This window comes from Panthera onca, chromosome A1, assembly GCF_046562875.1.
Source record: "Panthera onca isolate mPanOnc1 chromosome A1, mPanOnc1 haplotype 2, whole genome shotgun sequence".
NCBI lineage: Eukaryota > Metazoa > Chordata > Mammalia > Carnivora > Felidae > Panthera > Panthera onca.
The window spans coordinates 855742-877866 of record NC_138339.1 but is presented as its reverse complement, the minus strand read 5'-3'; the positions used below and the strand labels follow the sequence as shown (position 1 = coordinate 877866).

Sequence of the window (22125 nt, the reverse complement as noted above, 5' to 3'; positions counted from 1 at the left end):
GCGGCCGTGGGTAAGGAATGGCGTCAAGAGAAAGGCACTCACGGCAGGGTGTTTCCAGCGTGAACGCAAGCACACATAAATTGGTTTTTGCCGATGAAAATATTTTGGTGGTTATCTGGGCACCCAAAGCAATTTTGACCAAAACGTGCATCGCTTGCTGTATGCATGGAGTAGGATACCAACCCCCGGGAGCCTCTCGGTGAAGACGGGTTCCTTTCCTCCCTCCGTCTCCCAGCCCGGAGTCGGTCGGCTACACGCCGACTACGCGTGCGTTTGCACACCCAGTGCAAATTCACTCTCACTCGTCAGAGACTCAGCCGCTCCCGCCCACTGCTGCAGACCAAACGCAGAAGAGGAATGTCCCTTCTCTGCCAAATGGTCTGTTCCATTTTAATCCCTGGGAAAGTTACAGGGTAGAGGGCGTTAACGGTACGCTGCAGGGAGACTTTGCTGAGCTGGCATCCTGTGACTGTTTGGGACGATGGGTTTCCCATCCGGAGGCCACCAACCACGGAGACGCCGTGCCCGCCCTGCCGGGGGGTGGCCGGTGACGCCTGGTGGCACTCTGCTCTCCCAGGTTGTGTGGATCACGGCCACCATGCCGTACGCCGTCCTCTTTGCCCTGCTTCTTCGAGGACTCACTCTCCCTGGGGCCGTCGACGGCATCCGAGCGTACCTGAGCGTAGACTTCCACCGACTCTGCGAGTCTTCTGTGAGTACGGCCTCGCTCGTGGCCCCGCTGTGCGCACGTGCTAGCAGGCTCCGTGCCGCGGGGCTCCCCCCGCGTTTTGGGGCAGGGACCCCGAAGGCGGCAGCGGGGCCGGAGCCTCTTACTTGCCCTGCTGTGTCCACCGGCCCCAGGCCCCGCCCGCCGAGTGCGCCGTCAGGCCAAACAGAGGGGCCTGCGGGCACAGCAGGGAGCTGAATGGACCCGATAAGAAAGTTGGGGGAGCAGGTCCCCTGCTCAGTCTCTGCAGGAACAGAACAGAAGGCTGCTTCCACCCGGCACCTTCCGCGTGGCCCACCCCTCTCCCAGACAGAGGCCCTCGGCTTCCTCTGCCCAGCCTGTGCCAGCAAGTGTGGCCACGCACCTGGAATGCAGCCCGAGCTCTGGCTCCCTGCTCAGCACGGGTGCACGGACCAAGGCCCCCTCCTGGGGGAGCCAGACCTTGTTGGTGACTCACGTATGGTGCCGTGGCACACGGGAGCCATCTAAGTCACGCCACATCAGAAACTAGGTCTGCGGCGGGCCGTGCGTTTCTCCAGCACAGGACGCGTTCGTTCTGTGTGCAGATATTGGGGGGCGGCCTCGTGAAGGGAGGAAGCCTGGCCAGGCCGTGGGACAGAGGTCTCCCAGGACGGGGAGAGAGAAGCCACAGCGGCATTTTAGGGAAACAAAACCCAGAAATGGGGGTGGCCATGGGCAGAGGCGGGCGGTGATGGAAAAGGCATTCAGGGCAGATCATTGAAAATTCGGGTGCACTAGATTTTTAGCAGATGGTGGGGACCCCAGTGGCTGCCCGGGGAATGGCCTCACGGGGAAGGGCGGCCGGGATTTGGGGGGACGAGGCGGGGGACCGGGGGCCTTTTGGATGATTGTTGCCCGATGCCACTAGGAGGCGGTGAGAGTCAGGTGTGGCGCTTAGCCGCGAGGAGGGAAGGCGCAGCCCCCAGGTAGAAATGGGGGCAACAGGTAGGAGGGAAGGCAGGTGCAGCTCCTAGCCCCCAGGGAGCAGGGGAGTGGCGGGGCAAGGTTGTGCAGCTGCAGCAGCGGTGAGAGGCACCCACAGGCAAGGGCGGGGTGAGCAGCACACAGCGGTCCACGCGAAGACAGGCAGCGAAGCCGTGAGAGCAGCAGGCGGGTGCTCCGTGAGAGCGAGGAAAGCGGGAGAGCATCCACATGGTGGAAGGCCGATGGGCAGACACGGTGTTCTTGCAGGAGGAGGAGGCTGTGGGTGTCAGAGGCCAGTGGCGGGAAGAGGAAGAATTCGAAGAAAATAACATGAGAACGACGTAAAGAGGCTAGTACTTCGAGCAGGAAAACCGGGCAGTGCGCAGGAAGAAGCCAGACTGATGCTGCGGAAAGACGCTCATGTGTGAGGCAGAGAAGAGGAAATGGCAGACGTGAGAGGTTGCCGAAGGTCAGGTAGATGACGGATAATAGAAGGAAGGTAGAATTAATAGATAAATGGATGGATAGATGCATCGATGGATAGGTAGATAGGTCTGTAGGTAGGTAGGTAGATGATGGATGGATGGATGGATGATGCATGGATAGATAGGTGGGTAGGTAGATAGATGATGGATGGATGAATAGATGAATTGATGGATGTTTATAGAAGTAGGTAGGTAGATGCATATATAGATGATGGGTGGATGGATGGATAGATGGGTAGGTAGGTAGGTAGATGGATAGATGATGGATGGATGGATGGAGAAGTAGATGGGTAGGTGGGTAGATAGATGGATAGATAGTGATGGATGGATTGGATAGATGGATGATGGATGGATAGATAGGTAGGTAGATGGATAGATGGATGATGGATTGATGGATGGATGGATGGATGGATGGAGAAGTAGATAGGTGGATAGATGAATAGATAGATGATGGGTGGATGGATGGGCGGATGGATTGGATAGATGGATGATGGATGGATAGATAGGTAGGTAGGTGGATAGATGGATGAAGGACAGAGGGATGATGGATGGATGGATGGAGAAGTAGATAGGTAGGTATGTAGATAGATGGATAGATGATGGATGGATTGGATTGGATAGATGGATGGGTAGGTAGATAGGTAGGTGGATAGATAAATTATGGATGGATGGATGATGGATGGATGGATGGATGGATGGATTGGATAGATGGATGATAGGTAGATGATGGATGGATGAATAGATGGATTGATGGATGGATAGATGATGGATTGATGGAGAGATAGATAATAGATGGATGATAGATGTTTGGATAGATAGATGATGGTAAAACAGGTGATAGATGGTGGGTAGTTGCTAGGATGAGTGGATGGGTAGACAGTTCGGTGACCAATTGACGGACACAGAGGACGGGTGATGGATAGATGATGACTATCTTGGATCAGTCAGTGTGACCCGTCCTCTCCAACCACTCTGTCAGCTCAGGGCCAGGAAGGGACGTACACCAGGACAGAGCAGGCCCACGGCCCCTGGACTCTGGTGAGCCCGAGGTCCCGAAGAGACAGGTCCCTGCGATCTCGGGTCCAGAGGGCAGAGCCACTCCTGTCCTGCTGTGGGGTCCCGGCTTCCCTTTGCAGCAGCTCCTCCAGGCCTCCAGTGGGTGCGGCAGAGATGGGGCCTCACTGGCTTGCCGATGGTGCGGGGGTGTCCTCCCAGGGCTCCTCAGGCCCAGGCGCTGCCGGTATTTCCAACCCTCGACTCTTGGTGGCCACACACAGACATCCAGTGACCCGGGCGTCCTTCCCTGGGGCGTGGCAGCGGAGCCGTGCCCCACAGGTGCACCCGGGGACGTGGTTGCCCAGGCTGGCCCAGATCAGGTCACTGGCTCCCTGGCAGGCCCCCTCCCAGGCTCGGCCCCGACCCATCCCCCAGGGCTCGGTCCGAGGGGACCTGCTGGAAGCCCAGCCGGCACCCTCACTACTCTCGGGAACGTCTGGGGCGGGGCTTACGCACAGGCTCCTGGCAAGCAGACAGGGCAGAGAGAGCGTCTGCCCCGTCCCTTCCCGTGTCCCTGCCCTGTCCTGACACAGAGGCGGCCCTGCATCCTGAGGTTCCGTCTCCGGACCCCCGTGCGGACAGGGGGCTCCTCCTCGGGGGTCAGCATCCTCGGGTGCATCCAGACCCTCGCTCCTCCATCGGCCGACCTTGGGGCCGCTCCATGGGGTGGGCCAGGTCCAGGCGGGGGCGGAGGAGACCCGTCCTGGGAGAGCTCCCCTTCCAGCGGGGGAACAGAGGTCAGGAAGTGAAGGAAGGAAGGGCGGTTCCAGGTCAGCCCAGAGTGGCTGCCAGGTGGGTCCCAGGGTGGGTCCCAGGATGGGTCTCGGGCTGGGTCCGGAGCTGGGTCCCACGGGTGGCAAGGAGCAGAGGCCTGGACCGAAGTCCGGGAGGCACATCCTGGTTGGCGAGCCGCACGTGCAGAGGCCGGGTGCACGCTGACCCGGCCAGGGCTAAGCAGGAGGCAGGAGCCCCCGGTGACCTCAGCTCCCGCCTGCAGCCGCCTGGCCAGGCCAGCTGACCGGTGACCGGCACACGGGGGCACGGGAGATGGCCGAGCAGGCGTCCCTTGGCCCACTGCCCACTCAGCCACCCTCGGCCTCGTGCTGAGGCCCAGCCAGCTGCCTGTAGCACACCGATCGTCAGAGTGATCCCAACACCCTGAGCGTGCCGCCCAGATGACAGGAGCCCTGCTGGTCCTGAGCGTGGGTGGACGGCCGGCCCCCGGCAGCCCTGGAGGCACTGCCTGAGGGTCCCGCCCACACGGGCCACCACGGCCCACAGGGTCTTGCAGACACGGGCCCCGGAACGAGCCAGCCCCTTCAGACGGCAGCTGTGGCCTCGACTCTGCGGGGTGGTTCCCCCAGGGAGGGGGCCAGCTGCTTTCCACCCCCAGCCAAGGCCGTGCGGGAGCGAGGCGGTGCCCACCTCCCCGAGAAGCTCCCGTGTCACCTGGACGCAGACGCTCCTGTTGGACTTGAGATACCGTATCGGTCCAGTCATCGGCCACACGCCTTGTACACGTGCGTGCAGCCCCGGTGTCATCCGTGCTGGGCCGAGCAAGCACACACCAGTGTCTGAGTTGCAGTCAGGCCTCCCGGGCCCGTCCACGTGGGTCGCTAAGTGTATACCGTGTGCCACGGGAGAGACATAAAGCCGTGTCAGCGGGCACAGGTCCAATCGAGGCACCAACGTCCGTAGCATTAATAAATGAGTGACGGGTCTGGCCGCGTGGATGACCTCCTGACATTCCGGGGGAAGCTGCAAACAAGGCCCTAAGACACGGCCCCTTTGCGTGCTGGGCTCTCGGGCCAGCGACACGGCAGGGTTATTCCCGGAGACGGCATTTGCCGCCGATCATGTGGTCGCTGTGATTTGCTGTTGGTAACGATGTCGTGTTTAAGTTCAGCCTTGTTCCACGGCCCCCGGTGGCGGTCTTTCGCATGGTTGCCTGTGACAGCCACCTCTCCTGAGCCCCTCCTGTCCCCTCTCTCCTCCCCGGCCCCTCTGGCCCCTCTCTGTCCCCTCTGCCCTCCTGAGCATGCCCTCTGCACCCCTGCCCCTCCCTCCCCACTGCCCTCCTGAGCGCGCCCCCTGCACCCCTGCCCCTCCCTCCCCTCTGCCCTCTGAGCGCGGCCCCTGCACCCCTGCCCCTCCCTCCCCTCTGCCCTCCTGAGCGCGCCCCCTGCACCCCTGTCCCTCTCTCCCCTCTGCCCTCCTGAGCGCGCCCTCTCTCCCCTGTGCCCTGCGCAGGTCTGGATAGATGCCGCCACCCAGGTGTGCTTCTCGCTGGGCGTCGGCTTCGGGGTGCTGATCGCCTTCTCCAGCTACAATAAGTTCACCAACAACTGCTACAGGTGAGACCCGAGCGCCTGGCCCTGCCCCAGAGCCTTCCAGCTCCCAGCTTTGGAGAGAACGTGTCCCCACACGAAGGGAGGGAGTTTGCTGTTTGCAGAGCCTCTGAGCCAGGATGGCTTTTTAAGTGGGAACTAAAAGGCAGAAGTTACAGGCAAAATGTCGATTTTCCCTGTAAAGGAGGTACAGAGAACACACGAAGTGGCTCTTCACGCCCCCGGGAGGAAGCCCCTCCCACTCCCCCCTGAGGATCCCCCTCCTCCAGCCCCAGCTGCCCCTCCCCCCAGTGCCCAGGCTCAGGCCTCCCCCGAGACCCCCCCCCCCCCCACGACGAAGCGCCCACGTGTCTTCCCACCGGTCCCGCACCGAGGGAGCGGAGGCCCCAGACCCGGTGCAGGGCACCCGGGGAAGGCCCGGTGAGCTGCAGCCACATGCTGGACCCCAAATGGTTGCAGAAACCAAAGCAGGTTCATCTGGGACCTGCTTTCTTTGATCCTTATGGGGTCGAGTTTGTTTTCTTCGCGTCATGGGGACAAAGACTGCACTGAAAATACAGTGTGCACGGCCAAGTGGCCACACACGAGGGAGGACAGCCTCTGCCCAAGCCCACCTGGTCCTCACCCGGGTCCGGGCACCGTGCAGCCGCCCCTCCTCCACTCTGGCGCCCGATGGGCTGCCCCTGCCCTGCTGTCCTCCAGCCCTCTCAGTCCCCAGCCTTCAGAGCGGGGCCCCCGGGCCGGCGGTACGGGCACCCCCACACTGGGAACCAACAGAAGTACAGCATCTGGGCCCCACCAGACCCTCCCCCTCAGAACCTGCATTTTACCAAGATCCCCCCCGAGGCATCTAGGAGCCCTGCCAGACATGGCTGGGGACACCCTGGGCTGTCCGTTCTGCACCCCCGGAGTCCCAGCATTGAAGGTGGGCACCGTCTCACCTTCGGTGCCGGGGCTGCAGCCTGGACACACCCGGAGCCTAGAGCTGCTCGGCCAAGGGTCCCGCCACCGCGAGCACCAGGCCGTCTGCGGTACAGCCCGTGGAGAGGCTGGCAGGGTCCCTCAGGGAAAGCGCCCCTCCAAAGCCACCTGCCCCAGACGCGGTACGTTAAGAACAATGGCAGGAGATTGTCGCTGCGGCAGCACGTGGCGGGGCTGTCTCGTCCCCCAGAGACGCGGTCATCACCACTTCGGTCAATTCCCTGACGAGCTTCTCCTCCGGCTTCGTGGTCTTCTCCTTCCTGGGGTACATGGCCCAGAAGCACAGCGTGCCCATCGGAGACGTGGCCAAGGACGGTGAGTCCCCCTGGGCAGGCCCGGGCGCCCCCAGCTCTGCCTGCTCCACGGCCCTGGCCACCCCACCCGGTCCTCCCAGCGTTTACCTCGCGCAGTGGGAGGGAGAGCCGGGGCCTCAAGTGCAGCTCACGGGAGTGTCACGTGTTCCAGAGCGGAGAACCCACTGTACTCGGTGAAGCGATGCTCCCGCCGCCCCGCTCCCTCCCCGCTGCCCACGAGCTCCAGCCAGAGGCCTCAGAGCTGCAGCACCAGGCTGTACCGCCCAGTCCCTGGGGTGGGACCTGGCACACAGCTCCCCCCTGGACCTCGTTGGCACTTCGGCGGGGGGCCCTGCAGCTCGGGGTAGGGTCCCTGAGCTACTCCAAGCCACACAGACGGCAGGGCTGGAGAGAAGCCGGGTGGCTTGGGACAGATCTGGAAGGGATGCGCATAATGGCCGGAGAGATCCTGAAGTCTCAGACACACAGGGCAATGGAGACGCATGTTCCCAGCCCACGCCCCCAGCCGACCCGCAGACAGCAGGTGTGTGAGTGCAGAAGTGGCCACAGGGGGGTGACACGGGGAGCAGGAAGCGTGCCCGGAGGCCGGGCTCAGGTGTGGGGTGCAGACGGGGCCCCCTGGGCATTTGTGGGGGCTGCCCGGTCCTGGCACGCGGGTGCAAAGTCCCGGCATTGATTGGGTCGGTGCGGGACTCCAGGGGCTCCTGAGATCACGACAACCCCTCACCTGCCCAGGACTGCCTGGCGGGTCAGCGAGGAGGACTCTACCCCTGCGCCTCTGTCCTGACCCCTCGCTCCCTCTGGGAAGGCACCTCTCCTCCTGGGGGCTGCTCCTCAGGCTCGGGAAAGCCCTGAGTCTCACTGACTCATTTCCTCCTGGGTCTTTTCACTCGAGTCAGGGGCAGGGCAGCTGCTCAGGGAGGGGAGGAGGGGAGCAGAGGGCCGCCCCGCCTGTGCCCGCCGCTTGCAGCCATCACCCCGTCTGGTCCTTGTGGTGCTGAGGCCTCAGACTGCCTCCATGAAAGTAAGAGGCGGAGGTCCGGCCTTCCGGGACTGGCAGGGAGGTCAGGGGCTGGGCGTGTGCTTCCTAAGTCCACACTCTTTCCTCCAGGAAAAAAATCCAATAAAGGCAGGAGAAAGGGAACATACTGCAAATAAATACAGAGCGGTGAAATTTACTCACTGCTGCATTTATGCATTTCTCCTGCTTTTGCCCTTCTTTATGGGAAATAGTAATCGCTTACAGAACCCCCATTAACCCCTGAGCGCAGAGTGAATGTCTTCTATGCGTTTCCATGGCCAGCAAAGTAAATGTCATTTAGCTCTAATTCTCGAGAAAACAGGGTGAAATGTTAACTGAGGTTCAGAACCGAAAGGCAGAGATACTGATACCACGTTCAGTCGGGCTGACCGCCATCTTTCTGGGTCCAAGGCTTAAGGCATTTGGACTTCGGAGCATCTCTAATGAGCCGCCCCTCACCCCCATGCTGGGGACTGTGCCCCTTCCATGGGAACAGGAAATGCAGGGAAGCCCAGGTCTGAGCACGGGGTCCCACGCGGACCCTGGGACACCCTGGCTGTGGCCGCTCTTCCATTTTCCACCAAGATCCCTCAGTGCCCCAATCCCGTCAGCTGGGGCCCGCCACGGCCCTGCTGGAGACTGAAGGAAGATTCGGGAAGCTGTAAGTTATGTCCTTACACGCACAGGTGCAGCAGGTGTGCTAGTGCCCGTGAAAATAGTGAATTACCAGTTTCTCGTGGGAATATTTTTACTTTGGGATCATTTGAGACCACACCGCACTGAGTCTGGTCGAGTCCCGCGCGGCTCCCATCCCCGCCTCCCTGCCGGCTCGGAGCCCACGGCCTCCACACCCACTCAGGCCGCACCCACCGGGTAAGAGGGCGGGAGTGTGTGTGTCTTGCACCCAAAGCAAGGGGATGATCCCCAGGGCTCAGATGTGAGCAGAAACCTGCCCCTTCGAAGCATTCGCTGAGCTGGTATTTTCTATATTCATTATGTGGTTTTCAAAGATCACACACAGGGCGATTCGTTGACACAGAAAACCGCTGACGTGATGTTACGGGTGCCATAGCGTGAGCGTGTTCGTGTGTGAGCGTGCGTGTGTGTACGCACACGCACGAGCGTGTGCAAGCTTTTACGTGTGTGGGCACATGTGTGTGGGCACGGGCATGAGCGTGTGAGCATTGTGTGTGGGCACACCCGTGTGAGCACGCGTGTATGAAAACGTGCATTTGCGTTGGGGCACGAGTGTGTGTGTGGGTGCGTGTGTCTCCAACGTGCAAGGGAAAGCCGACCCGGAGGTGTCCCTGTGGTTGTCAGGGCCGCCGGGCAGGTCGCCGGAGCCCCTCCCGCCCTGTCCCGTGTCGGTTCTGCCCCCGTTTCCTCTGCAGCCCCCGCATCTGGCCCACCGAGGGACTGGAGGAGCGTGGCGCGGGCCCCCGGGCTGATTTCGGGTTTCCGTTTGCCGGAGTCCTGGGCCAGGCGCCCACCGAGTCCTCAGGAGAGAGGGCTCTTCCGGGAAAACGGGGAAGAAGGCGATGGGAAGGACCCTGCCCCCTCCCCGGGCCGGAGAGGCAGGAGGCTGCGAGCCAGTAGCGAGTGAAGGGTCTGCTTTCAGGGCCCGGGCTGATCTTCATCATCTACCCCGAGGCGCTGGCCACGCTCCCGCTGTCTTCGGCCTGGGCCGTGGTTTTCTTCATCATGCTGCTCACCCTGGGGATCGACAGCGCCGTGAGTGACCCCCCCCCCCCCCCACCTCGTGCACCAGAGGGGCCCTGCCCGTCACAGCCGGGTGCCCTCGAGGCCCCCCCACAGAGTCTCTGTGCTCACCCCCAGCCCCTGCCTGGCGGGAGGGAGGGACCCCACGACCGCTGGAGACCCTTCCGGAGGCGGGGGGGCTGGGCCAACTCCCCCTTCTTCCGCTCGGGGCCACCAGCCCCGCCCTGTGCCTGAGTCCCACAGACCCTAAGTGCACCCGTGCGGGGCCAGCGGCAGGGGCAGCACAGGGAATGGGGTGAGGACCACCCAGAGCCGGGGCCGGCCCCTCCTACTCACCGTTTTCCGGGACCCCTGAGCCCCCCGGGAGGGGTGGGCGCACCTGCAGGGCAGGGCAGCAATGGCGCCACAGCCCGGCCCCAGCCCACCGAGTATCTTGCCCGTGGCCCCGTGCGTGTGCGCGCGTGTGGGCGTGGGTGAGTGCGTGTGCGTGTGCGCTAGGGAGGCAGCACGTGGGCCTACAGGACTCCCTCGGGCTCCTCTGTCCCCAGTGCCTGCTCGGGACCAACAGCTGAGACCTCGGGGTCCCCATGGCTTCCTGGAAGGTGCAGAGAACCACGAATCCCTCCCTGGTTGTGGGTCACGGACCCTCGTCCTGGGCCCCGTGTCCCAGCCATCTGGTCAATGCCCGCTGGGTGACCACGGCCCCGGGCCCCACAGCTGGTGGGGATGAATCCCATGAACAGCACCTCCCGGAGGAAGTGGTTTCGACAGAGTAGGGCAAAGAGGGCCACCAAGTAGGAGGACGCTTGGAGGACGCCCCTTCGCGATGGCACACGGAGTCCGGGAGGTTGTCCCAGTGAGCACGGGGCCCGTGGCCACGCCAGGTCTCCCCAGGAACCAAACAAGCCGTGCTGTGGGGAGACGTCTGTTTAGAGTAGGCGGGCGGGGCTGAGGTTTCGTGGCGGTGCCACGGGTGGTGTGCTGTGAGTGCTTGGCCCACGTTGGCCACTCGGGGGTCACCGCGGGGGACGGCGTCCGCCCCCGGGTCCGCGTTCCAGCGGCCGAGGGCACTCGCACCCCGGATGCCGTGCGGCCCCCGCTTGTGTGCACACCCCGGGTGTGGGTTCGGTGGGCTTTGCGTAGACCGAGGCCCGCCCGCAGTGCCGCACCCCTGCTGTTGCTGCAGATGGGCGGCATGGAGTCGGTGATCACCGGGCTCACCGACGAGTTCCAGCTGCTGCACCGGCACCGGGAGCTCTTCACCCTCTCCATCGTCCTGGCGACCTTCTTCCTCTCCCTCTTCTGCGTCACCAACGTAAGTACCGGCTGGCACTTGGCCTGACCATTCTCATTATTAGCCCTTGGAGCCGGACAGGGGGCTGGTGCCACCAGGCCAGACAGAACCGCGTGTCCGAGAGCCTCCCCCCAGACAAGCCGTGACTTGTAATGACGCGGGTAGTTGTGGTCACACGTGGGGTAGCCACGGTCACATGTGAGTAGCCGCGGTCACACGTGGGGTAGCCCTGGGGCATGTGAAACAGCCTCAGGTTACTGCAGCTCCTGGACGCCCACCCCACCCCCACCCCCCCCCCCCCCCCGCCACCCGCCGGGAAAATGCCTGTGGCTGAGTACCTGCCTGTTGGATCTGTGGGGTTGGGGGCTTGGGAGAGGCCTGTCCGTGAGGACGGGGGCTCCCTTCCCACGGAGGCCCTACTGTGTTTGGCATTTGGTTGCTTTTCATCTCTGATTGCACCCAGAGCCCCAGGAGGGGAGGGGAGGGGAGGGGGAGGGGCGGGGCGGGGCGGTCCTTCCGGTCTCTGCACAGAAGGCACATCCCCGAGAAGCTGCGTGTGGACTGGTTTTCAGTGCCTGCAGCCGGCCTGTGTGGGGAGTAAGAACGTCTATAGGCCGAATCCACAGGCCAGGTGTATGTTTCGGAAAAAGCGTTTTTGTGAGCGAGGGTTCCGTGGGCGGGGCGGGGCGTGCCACGCCGGACACCGCCAGCTGAGCGGGCTCTCCCCCTCTTGCAGGGCGGCATCTACGTGTTCACGCTGCTGGACCACTTCGCGGCCGGCACGTCCATCCTCTTTGGAGTGCTCATCGAGGCCATCGGGGTGGCCTGGTTCTACGGTAAGGACGGAGCCTCCGCCGGGGCTGGCTCTGTCCCTGTGCTGCCTCCTTTCCCACAAAGCCGCCTCGGAAAGGGGTGCGTGTGGACTCCCGGAAGCTGAGCGTCGTGGTTCCCATAGCGTCACCGAGGACGGGAGGCTGGGGAACCGTCTGCCGGGCGGGGTCGATGAGGACGGTTCGCCTGGATGGCGCGCACGTGCTTGCCGTGGTCAGAAGCTTTCAGTGTGGCCGCCTGATCGTGCCGTGCAGGCGTCCTAGCTGGCCGCTGGCAGAGGAGGGCTTGTGGTGACTTGGGGACGCTAACGGCTGGTGGAGGTGAGGCGACCCACAGAGAAACAGGCCCGTTCCTTCCTGGGGAGCCTGACCAGCGACGCAGTTCACCGAGGTGGGAGGTGATCGGAGGCTTCCAAAGTGCCACCGCTGCTCTCGTGCCCGGCGTCCCCGCCGACCTGGGTGGCAGACCTCCCCGAGTCAGCCGCTGCCTCCTGAGTCCCAACTACGAGCCCCTTGTGGTTGGGAGCCGCTGCGGGGCAGGCTGCCCCCAGACCCCTCCCGGGCTGCCGAGCTGTGTCCCAGGGCGCCCAGGTGTAGTCGTGACAGCCACGGGCACCCGAGCTGGAGAAGGCCCTACCCTTCCCTGTCCCGGACGGTGGGGCCATGGCGCTGGCCCCACCCGCCTGGCCGGGCTTCTGAGGGAGTTAGCAGAGAAAGTTCCGTGCGGCAGGCGCACCTGTCCGTGACCCTGTGCGACTGAGCCCTGAGCTAAAGGTCTGTGGTGCCACACCAGGGCGGCTTGTGCAGGAGCCCCAGGGCCCCTCGAGGGGCACATCTCTGCCTCAGAGCCACAGACGCTTTGGCCTGAGGAGACACGTGGGCTTTGAGAGCCTTCCTGACAAGTAGCTTCTATTCCAAGAACATTTTTCCTATTCTCTTTTCTACAGAAAAGGGAAACCTCGAACTCTGTGCTTTCATCAGCACCTGGAGTCAATGCTTTATCACTTTAAGCGGCGCTCTCTCCCCCACCCCCCAATTGAGCCTCGCAGTGGAAGAGAAAGCGCCTCAGACCCACCTCCGGTCACGAGCTCAGTGCTGGTGGAGGTGCGAGGGGCGCCGGGGACCGCCAGCTCCCCAGGCCTCAGGAGACGGAGTCCGCGTGGTTTCTCCAAACGGCAACTCACGTCCCCCGATCTAAGCGCACAGCCTGTGTTGCTTGTGTGGCTGCGTCGGTGTGCGGGGCTCTCTGCACCAAGCATCCCGAGCCGACGACCAGGTGCCAGGAGGGGCCGCGGGGCCAGCCTTGGCTCTGCCCGTCCCCGTTCCCCTGGTCCGTCCCCGCGTCTGGGGTTCTGATGATGGGGTTGGCGTGTGCGGAGGGAATTCCGAATGGAGGTGTCTTCTCGTGACACCCCATCAGACTCAGAGCAGCTGTGGTCGTAGGAGCAGAGGCCAGACTCAGGGAGGGAGAGGTCACTGTTGAGGTCTAGAGAAAGTGCCAGTTCGTTAGGCTTCCAGCAACAGCTTTCCTTAAAAGATAGTGATTGTGGACGTAGGCTGGCACACCATCCAGCCTCGAAAGGAAGGACATCGTGACGCCCGCTGGGGGGCGCCATGCTGAGCGAGACAAGCCAGGTCAGAACGGGTGGTGGAGGGGAGTCAGCACTTCATGGGGTCAGAGCTTCAGTGTGTGTGTGTGTGGGGGGGGGGGGGTGAGGTTCTGGATACGACGGTGGTGACGGCTGCACAGCAGTGTTGAGTTAATGCCTCTGAACTCAACGCTTAAAAATGATTAAAACAGTCAATTTTACGTCATGTATTTTACCACAGTTTTTTAAAGGGAAAAAGGAGCAGTTGAGGCAGAAAGGCAGGGACAGCGTTGGGGCCTCACACGTGTCCCTCGGTGATCATGATGGTAGAGGAGCCCATGTCACCCGTGTCACAACAGTGAACGTGCATGGGGACCTTGGCCAGCAAGACCAGTGGGCGGTGTCGAGGGGGTGGGGTGGGGTGGGGAGGGGAGCACCCCGGCACAGGCCCAGGGGGTGGGGTGGGGAGCACCCCAGCACAGGTCCGGGGAGGGGGGTGGGGAGGGGAGCACCCCAGCACAGGCATAGGGATGGGTGGGAGTGGGGAGGGGAGCACCCCAGCACAGGCCCAGGGGGTGAGGGGCGGGGGGGAGCACCCCAGCACAGGCCATGGGGGGGGAGGGGTGGGGGGAGCACCCCAGCACAGGCCCGGGGGGTGAGGGGTGGGGGGGGAGCACCCCAGCACAGGCCCGGGGAGGGAGGGGCGGGGGGGAGCACCCCAGCACAGGCCCAGGGCGTGAGGGGTAGGGGGGCGAACACCCCAGCACAGGCTCGGGTGGTGGAGGGGGGTGGAGGGTGGGGGGGAGCACCCCAGCACAGGCCCTGGGGGGGGAGGGGTGGGGGGAGCACCCCAGCACAGGCCCAGGGGGTGAGGGGTGGGGGGGGAGCACCCCAGCACAGGCCCGGGGGGTGAGGGGCAGGGGAGGAGCACCCCAGCACAGGCCCGGAGAGGGAGGGGCGGGGGGGGAGCACCCCAGCACAGGCCCAGGGCGTGAGGGGTAGGGGGGGGAGCACCCCAGCACAGGCCCAGTGGGGAGGGGCGTGGGTGGGAGCACCCCAGCACAGGCCCGGGGGGTAAGGGGCGGGGAGGGGAGCACCCCAGCAGAAGGGCGGGGGGGGAGCACCCCAGCACAGGCCCGGGGGGGTGGGGGGGGAGCACCCCAGCACAGGCCCAGTGGGGAGGGGCGTGGGTGGGAGCACCCCAGCACAGGCCCGGGGGGTAAGGGGCGGGGAGGGGAGCACCCCAGCAGAGGGGCGGGGGCGTGGGAGCACCCCAGCACAGGCCCAGGGGGGAGGGGTGGGGAGGAGAGCACCCCAGCACAGGCCCAGGGGGTGGAGGGGGGTGGAGTGTGGTGGGGGAGTACCCCAGCACAGGCCCAGGGGGTGAGGGGTGGGGGGGGAGCACCCCAAAAGAGGGGCGGGGGGGTGGGAGCACCCCAGCACAGGCCCGGGGGGTGTGTCCTGACCAGCCTGCTTGGCTCCCTCCGGCCCAGGCGTGCGGCAGTTCAGCGACGACATCCAGCAGATGACCGGGCGGCGGCCCAGCCTGTACTGGAGGCTGTGCTGGAAGTTCGTGAGCCCCTGCTTCCTCCTGGTAAGCGCCCCGCGTGCGCACACGGCTCGGTCCGGGTCTCTCCGGGGCCGCACCCGCCTGGGCTTTCCCCGATGATGGGAGGCCGGGGTGGGGCCTGCACGCTGGCCTTAGCCAGAAGGGCGGCCTGGCCCCGAAAATCCTCTGTGGCCTCCTGACGGCATCCCCGCTCCCCCTCCGGCCGCACTGAGAAGCCTCAGCACCGGGTCCCCCGTGCATCTCACCTCTGCCGCGGGGGCGAGGCCAGAGAGGCCGGCGAATCTGCACCTCGGGGGTGGGGTGCGGCACAGGGGCTCTAATGCCGAGGACGGGAGTGACTCGGGCTCTGTCACGAGCGCCCCCCTCGGGACTCTCCCCGGGCACCACTGGCACGTCTGGGAGCTGCCTGGCTTGTGTCATCAGGCCCGGAGTCGCCTGTTTGATTAGCACAGGGTTACATGGGTTCAGCAGGGATCGTCCCCGGCTGCTTCCTCAACAGCAGAGCGGAGCAGTCGCGGACCGAGGCCCGGTGGCCCAGAGCACCTGGACAGGTGACCCCGGGAGGCTGTTCGAGGGAGGTCTAGGGCTGAGCTGCTCACCGGGACGAGCATCCTGACCCCTTGGCCCTCCGCCCGGCCCAGCGGTCCCCGGCTGCGTGTCTGCAGCTGCTGGCGGTTCAGACGTGCCATCCTGGGCCAGCCTGTGGCTAGTGAGAGACGGAGACAGAGAGAGACGGAGACAGAGAGAGACAGAGAGACTAAGCCAGAGCCAGAGCCAGAGAGGCAGGGAGACGGGAGGAAGCGGGAGCCCGGTCGCCAGCACGGACAGGGTTTCTCCCCCAGCTGCACCCAGACACCCCGAAGCCGCCGACGGCCCCGGCCGGCGCCTGCCTCCAGACCCTCGCGGTGGCACTCTGAGAGCTGAGGTGGCCGGGGCGCAGTGCGCAGGGGGGGGGTCTCCTGGACACGGTGACACGGACGGCGTGCGCCAGGCACGGCCACCAGGGGTGAGGGGGCGCGCAACCTCCACCCCACCCCCCGCCCTCGCGGAGGGGCACGTGAGCGCCCCCACTCTCTGAGGGGCGCGGTCTGCGGGGCCCGGACCCCAGAGCCACCTTGCCCGGGAGACCCTCCCCGTGAAACCCTCGCTCCCGGGCCACCTGGTCTGCCAGCCGAGAGCCGCAGCGTGAGCTCTGCCCTCACTTTTAGTTTGTGGTCGTGGTGAGCGTCGTGACCTTCAGGCCCCCGCACTACGGAGCCTACGCCTTCCCCAAGTGGGCCAATGCCCTGGGCTGGGCCATCGCCTCGTCCTCCATGTGTATGGTGCCCGTCTACGCGGCCTACAAGCTCTGCAGTCTGCCCGGCTCCCTGCGGGAGGTGCGTGTCCACACGGGCCCCACCCTGTCCCGCCCCGCCCCCGCCGGGAGACCACCCAGCCCTGTGGGCGTCCACCCCCCCCCACCCCGCACCTCCAGCCCTGCTCCTGCTTGTGCACCCCCACGACTTCTGACCTCCAGGAGGCGTGGAAGGGGCGGGGCCGCAATGGAGAAGGCAGGTGCAGGAGGAATCGCGGCTGTCTATGTGCGGGTCCGTGGGTGCGCGTGTCTCACGTGCCTTCCCGTGCGCGCACGTGTGTGTACCTGTCTGTGCACACTCGTGCTCCACAGAGCCTGGTGAAGGTGGGAAGGCAGCGGTCAGGGGCTGGGGCTGGAATCGGCGCCCGGTCTGTGTGGTGGGGGTTGCCCTGGGGCCCCCCCATCACACACACGCTCCTCCACCTGTAAAGGAGGGGGCGGGGGACCAGCCACCACTTTATCTCCTGGCCCGGGATTCCTGGAAGCAACAAAGGACCCAGGCCTCCTTGGAAGGAACAGCCCGAAAGGTCGCTCCGAGGCCACTCTGTGCCCGCGTCCCACACGGTTTCCTGGGGAGAGCGGGCAGCCGAGCCCCGTTGCTGCGCCCTGGCCAGTCCGGGGACCCTGCTGGGGCCACACGGCTCCCCCACAGGCTGGAATGAGCAGGCCTGGCCAGTCGGGCCGGGTCTGGGGCAGGCACGGCCCCAGGTCCCTGGGATTCCCCGGAGCCTCTTGGGAGGGAGGGACAGAGGGAGCCCCAGGGTCACCGGAGCCCCAGGCAAAGCAGGCTGGCATGATGCAGGGAGACCCCTCACTGCCTGCGGGGCCCAGCCTGGGGCCCTCTCTCAGCCTGGAGCAGGCAGGGCTGCAGCTCCAGGGGCCAGACTCCGAACACAAACCACATAACCTCTCAGTAGGTGAGGCAGGTGGGCTGTGGCGGCCATGGAAGGTCCCCGGCCCAGAGACTCCCAGGGGGAGTATGTGCCATTCACTCACCCGGAACCCACGGCCAGCTTGGTGTCGAGACAGAAACCTGCCCTTTCACGCGGGCTGGACTCTGCTCCAGGGTCTGGGGAGGCCAGGCCGTCAGCCCCAGCCTCACGGCGTGTCCGAGGGGCCTGTGCACTTCACCGAGCGCACGCCTGTGCCCACGCCTCCCCTTCCCTTCTAGAAACTGGCGTACGCCATCACACCCGAGCAGGAGCGCGAGCTGGTGGACAGCGGGGAGGTGCGCCAGTTCAGGGTGAGTGCCCCCCCGCCGTCTCGGGCCTCCCTGAGCCACGAGGCCACGTTCATTCCCTGAGCAAACACTGGGAGTGGGCCGTGCGGTGCCGGGCCTGCCCCCCGAGCACCCCTGTACCGGGCGGGGCGGCAAGGGGGCAGAAAGAGGGAGCAGAGGGGTCGCGCGTGGGGTGCGGGCCCCGGGAGGGGGCCTCCCGTGTGAGGGAGGGGGTGCCCCACCAGGGACCAGGGAGGGAGACGGTCTGAAACAGCTCAGAGCCTTGCCCGCCCTTGCCCTTGGGGGGCAGGAGGCCAGAGACCGGGAGGTCTGGAGCCCGACCTGAGGGGGTCACTCAGGCTGCTTCAGGTTGTGGGGGGGCTGCAGAGAGGCAGGAGGGCGCCCGGGGTGGGAGGAGCCGGGTCCCACGGGGCCCGCGGCAGAACTGGGTCTGTCCCGTCCTTGGATTTCTTCCATTTAACTTTGGCGAGTTTCTCAAGTGAGACCCTGGGCCCTCCGTCTCCAAGCCCTCTTCTTCCCTAACAAAGCCCTCCACCACGTTTAACCTGCTGTTTTCCCGATCACTTAGTGCTAAGGGTATTTTAATTTTCATTGTGACTCCTCCACCCCGCGAGGTGCCTTCGAGTCCCCAGATGTGCAGGGATGTCTCCTTGATCTGCCTGCGGTCCGTGTGTGAAGCAGTCGCATTTCGCTCAGACGTCTGCGACCCTGTTCCTGGAAGCGAGTGCGGGCCTGTGTGCGGCTGAGCCCCTGACCCTTGGCAGACGCTAGCGCATCCTGAGATGAACGTGCCCTCTAGCCGCTGACGCGCTCCCCCTTCCGTCCGCCCCGCTAGGCTGTGGTCGCTGCAGGCCGTCTTGGACCCGCTCTGCCTTCGCCTTCGGCTTGGCTCGCCCAGAGCACTGGGAAACACTAGAATATCCCACCTGGGGAGCGTACCTGTCCACGTTCCCCCTGTAGCTCCAACAGATTTTTGCTTTATATCCTAAGGCTGCTTCTGAGGTAAAGACACATTTAGGACGGCCACATCTACCCCGGGACTTCACACGTCTTCTCTCCCTTGTGGTGCTTTTGCTGCTAAAGTTCTCGGGGGCTGAGATGAGTGTAGCTGCACCAGGTTTCTCCTGAGTCTCCCGGAAATATCTTGTGTAATCCTTTAAAATTTTTTTAATGTTTATTTTTGAGAGAGAGAGAGAGAGAGAGAGCACAAGCAGGGAGGTGCAGAGAGAGAGAAGGAGGCACAGAATGTGAAGCAGGCTCCAGGCTCCGAGCTGTCAGCACAGAGCCCGATGTGGGGCTCGAACCCGCGAACCGTGAGATCGTGACCTGAGCCACCCAGGCGCCCCTCTTGTGTAATCTTTTAACTTTCAACTTTGCGATGGCCTCAAAATGTAGGCCTCTTTTGCAAACCTGGGGTACACCTGGAATTTTTTGCTCTGACAGAGAGGTTTGTCCGTTTACATTTGTTGTGATTATTAATGTATTTAGGCTTGATTCCATGATCTTTTTAACTCTTTGCTGCATTTTTAATGTTTCTTTTTTCCTTTATTACCTTTTTATGGATCGCTTTTTGGAGGATTTGCTCTTTTTCGCCTTTTTCCCCTTTTTTCTGTTTGGAACTTACATACTCATATACTTTACTTACATAATTACACTTTATTCCTTTAATAGTTACCTTTGAAATCATACATACGTATCTCACTTTAAATATATAAAGTACCCCCATCCTTAATATTCCAAGGACTTATTATGCGATTAGCGTCCGATTTCTGTCTTTTTTTTAACCCACAGATTAGACAGTTATTATCACAATTATTGCTGTGTTGTATGGAAATGCTCTCTTGGGTTAACGTGCATGTTGGCTGTTGATTTTTCCTCCCGACGTTTTGGCATATACATCGCCCCTCTGAGGATCGTTTTCTTGCTTGAAGAAGCAATCCTTCAGACTTGCCTTTAAGGAGGGCTCCCGACAAGCTTCCCGACTCTTGTGTGTCTGTGAACTTGATTCTGCCCTTACTCAGGAGACCGCTTCCGTGCGCACACAGTTCTCGGTGGACAGCTGCCGCCTTCTGGCATTTTGAGGCTGCGCTCGGCGGCTCCCTTTGCACAAGACATCGTGCGTGTCCGGGGTCGGTGGACCGGTGGGTGTTGCCGGTTCTGGGAACTTTGCAGCCCACACCTTCCACCCTTGCCCGTTGCCTCTGTTCCCCTCGGGGCTCCAGTTGTGACACTCGCCCGGTCCTCCGGGTCTCGGCTCCCTCAGAAGTTCCGTAAACTCTGCGACACAGGCACGAGGACGTACAGCGCCCTCTTCTCGTTCGTGCACACACAGCTCCTCCTGTTAGATTTATTTGTCTAAGTAACAAAGCCCCGCGAACTGCCACACAGACGCCACGCTGAGAAACGCGTGCACCTGCCCCGCCCCTCCCCCCGCCCCTGAAGCGAACACGGTCCCCACCACTTTGGTCTCTCGCTTGACCTCTGCACCGTGTGGTCCCCGCACATCGTAGATACTTCCGTGTCCCTGAAAAGCGGACTGGTCCGAAGTGGGGCGTCCCCGTGGAGCTCTAGGGCTCCAGCCCCTTCCACCTGCCTGCCCTACACGGCCCTGCTCTGGCCCCCGGGGACCCCGGCGGGCAGTGTGTGTCCCGGCCAGGACTGCGGACGCGCCCTGCGGGTCCCCCTGCCCCACCCGCGGGAGACTCCGCGTCTTCCCGCCCCTGGTGCGGCCGCGTCAGGAACGAGCCTGCATGTTCTCGTCTCGAAGCGTTTAAAACCTACGGTTCTTGCCATTTAGCGATCGAACGGCTTGTGCTCAAAAATAGGCCGAAGTAACAGCTGCATAATAGCAGGTGGTGACATTTGCGGAGGACTAAATACCACTCTTGTCGGTCTTGGCCTCCCGGAGCGGAAAGTGGGGCCTGCCCCCGACTCCTCCGGGGTCGAGCAGACACAACGGAAGCGCAGGGCGCGGCCGTCCACGGGGACGGGGATCAGAGGCGGCCCCGGGGCGCCCGGGGCATCGCCGGTCGGCCAGCCGGCGTTGTCCGCCCGGCGGCTGGCGTGACACACGCCCCGGGGGCCCCGGCCCCCCCACCGCAGCCCTGCTCTCCGGCCGCTCCTCGCCAACGGGTTTGTTTACCTGTCTCTCTGAGGCTCGGCGTGTAAGTATTCACGTGTGGTTTATGCACGTGTATTTACATTACGTGGAAGGCTGTTCACGCGAGGCGTGTTCCTAGAAGCTTACCGTGGGCGTCCGGCCCGTGGCGCCCCAGGCCAGCGTGCCCGGCTGGGCGTGCTGCGTGGCGGCCGGGCGCTCTGCTGGCGGGTGTCTCGGCCCGAGCGGGGCCCGCAGCCCAGGAGCCGCCTTTACCCAAGTGGCTCCCCGCTCTGCTCCTGAAGAGGCCGTTTCCTTTCTAGCTGCGCCACTGGCTCCTGGTGTAGAGGACGCAGAGGCCGGGGGGCCCCGCCGCGGGAAGCCGGGCTTCGGGAGAGACGGCTGCTCGGAGGGTCCCCCTTCTGCATTCCCGGGACCGCACCACGCAGAGGCTCAGCCCTGACCCCCTGCGCCCCTTCCTTGCCGCCAGGACGGGACTGGCCGTCCGTGCTGTGTCGCTGTGATCGCTTGCCGTAGATCTGTGCCGTCCCCGCAGGTAGAAGACGTCCGTCCGTCCGCGTTCCGTGTGTGCCCCGCCAGCTCCCCTCCCCGGCCGCCCTGCAGCGCGGGTCCTGCTGTCGCCCGTGTGTTGAGGAGAAAAGTGGTAATTGTGGATGCCAAGAGCCCAGTGCTTGTAACTTCCTGGGTGTTCCGTTTGGGCTCAAATTAAGAAAGCCCGCTGTCATATTTCGCCTCATTGTGCAGAAGGCACAGCGGGGAAACCGCACAAGGCAACAAACTGGGGGCCACCACGTGTCTCCACGCCACGCACCCAGTCGCTCGCGGCCCCCCGAGGGCCCCGGCATGTGCAGCGCAGATGCTCTGTATTTCCTTCTAGCCGAGAGAAATAAAACTCCGGGGGGTCCGAGTGAACCCCAGTCAGCCGTGGCCACCTCACGTGGACCCCCGGCCGTGGGAGAAGGCGTGCTCCTCACGCGTGGAGCGCGTGCCCACCTGGTGGGCCCTGACCACACAGCGTGCCCGTGGCAGGCGGCCTGGAGACCTGGGCCCTGGAGAGGAAGCCCCCCGGGACTTGATTTCTCGCAGGCACACGTCGCATCAGTAACAACACCGTTTACGTTAGGGAATGGCTGTTTTAAATCCTTTTTCCCTGTGAATCAAAGCCAGTTCTCAGAACGCAGGGTTGGTTTCTGAACATCTGCTTGCCAACGTTCCAGTTGTTGGTTAAGGAATATCAGCCACGCCGGTGCAGACTGCGGCCCGCGTTGCCTGGAGGGAAGCAGCTGCAGAAGTCAGAACCCTGCCGCGTGGTGGCCCAGCAAGGGGACCCTGGTGCCCGGGGCCGAGGAGCTCCCCGCGCAGGGAAACCAGCTCGTGGACTGTCGGGGGTCGTGGCCAACAGGAACCGGGTCTACCTCCTTCTGAGGAGCTGAGTACTCTGCATAGATAACGGGTGTCGCATCTGTCTGTCTGTGTCCGTGGTAGGCATTTTGTGTGACGCATCACCAACAATAAATCCATGTGGGAAAAATCA

General features: G+C 63.6%; 1 protein-coding gene and 1 long non-coding RNA gene across 2 annotated transcripts in view; one reads left to right on the top strand and one right to left on the bottom strand.

Annotated features, from left to right (window-relative positions):
• Window positions 1-22125, top strand: part of SLC6A3 (solute carrier family 6 member 3) — a 42814-nt gene extending 20689 nt beyond the window's left edge. Inside the window, exons 6-15 of the mRNA XM_078444120.2 lie at window positions 578-712; window positions 5464-5567; window positions 6733-6857; window positions 9496-9608; window positions 10783-10911; window positions 11627-11726; window positions 14803-14903; window positions 16088-16255; window positions 17405-17476; window positions 20894-22125. Coding sequence (XP_078300246.1) covers window positions 578-712; window positions 5464-5567; window positions 6733-6857; window positions 9496-9608; window positions 10783-10911; window positions 11627-11726; window positions 14803-14903; window positions 16088-16255; window positions 17405-17476; window positions 20894-20917 — 1071 coding nt within the window. The 3' untranslated portion in view covers window positions 20918-22125. The remainder of the gene's footprint in view (window positions 1-577; window positions 713-5463; window positions 5568-6732; window positions 6858-9495; window positions 9609-10782; window positions 10912-11626; window positions 11727-14802; window positions 14904-16087; window positions 16256-17404; window positions 17477-20893) is intronic.
• LOC145715565 (uncharacterized) lies at window positions 19110-20894 on the bottom strand. Its single transcript, XR_014137815.1, has 2 exons — window positions 20616-20894; window positions 19110-19811 (listed from the first exon to the last, which is right to left on the bottom strand). It is a non-coding gene; the product is annotated as an uncharacterized LOC145715565 (long non-coding RNA).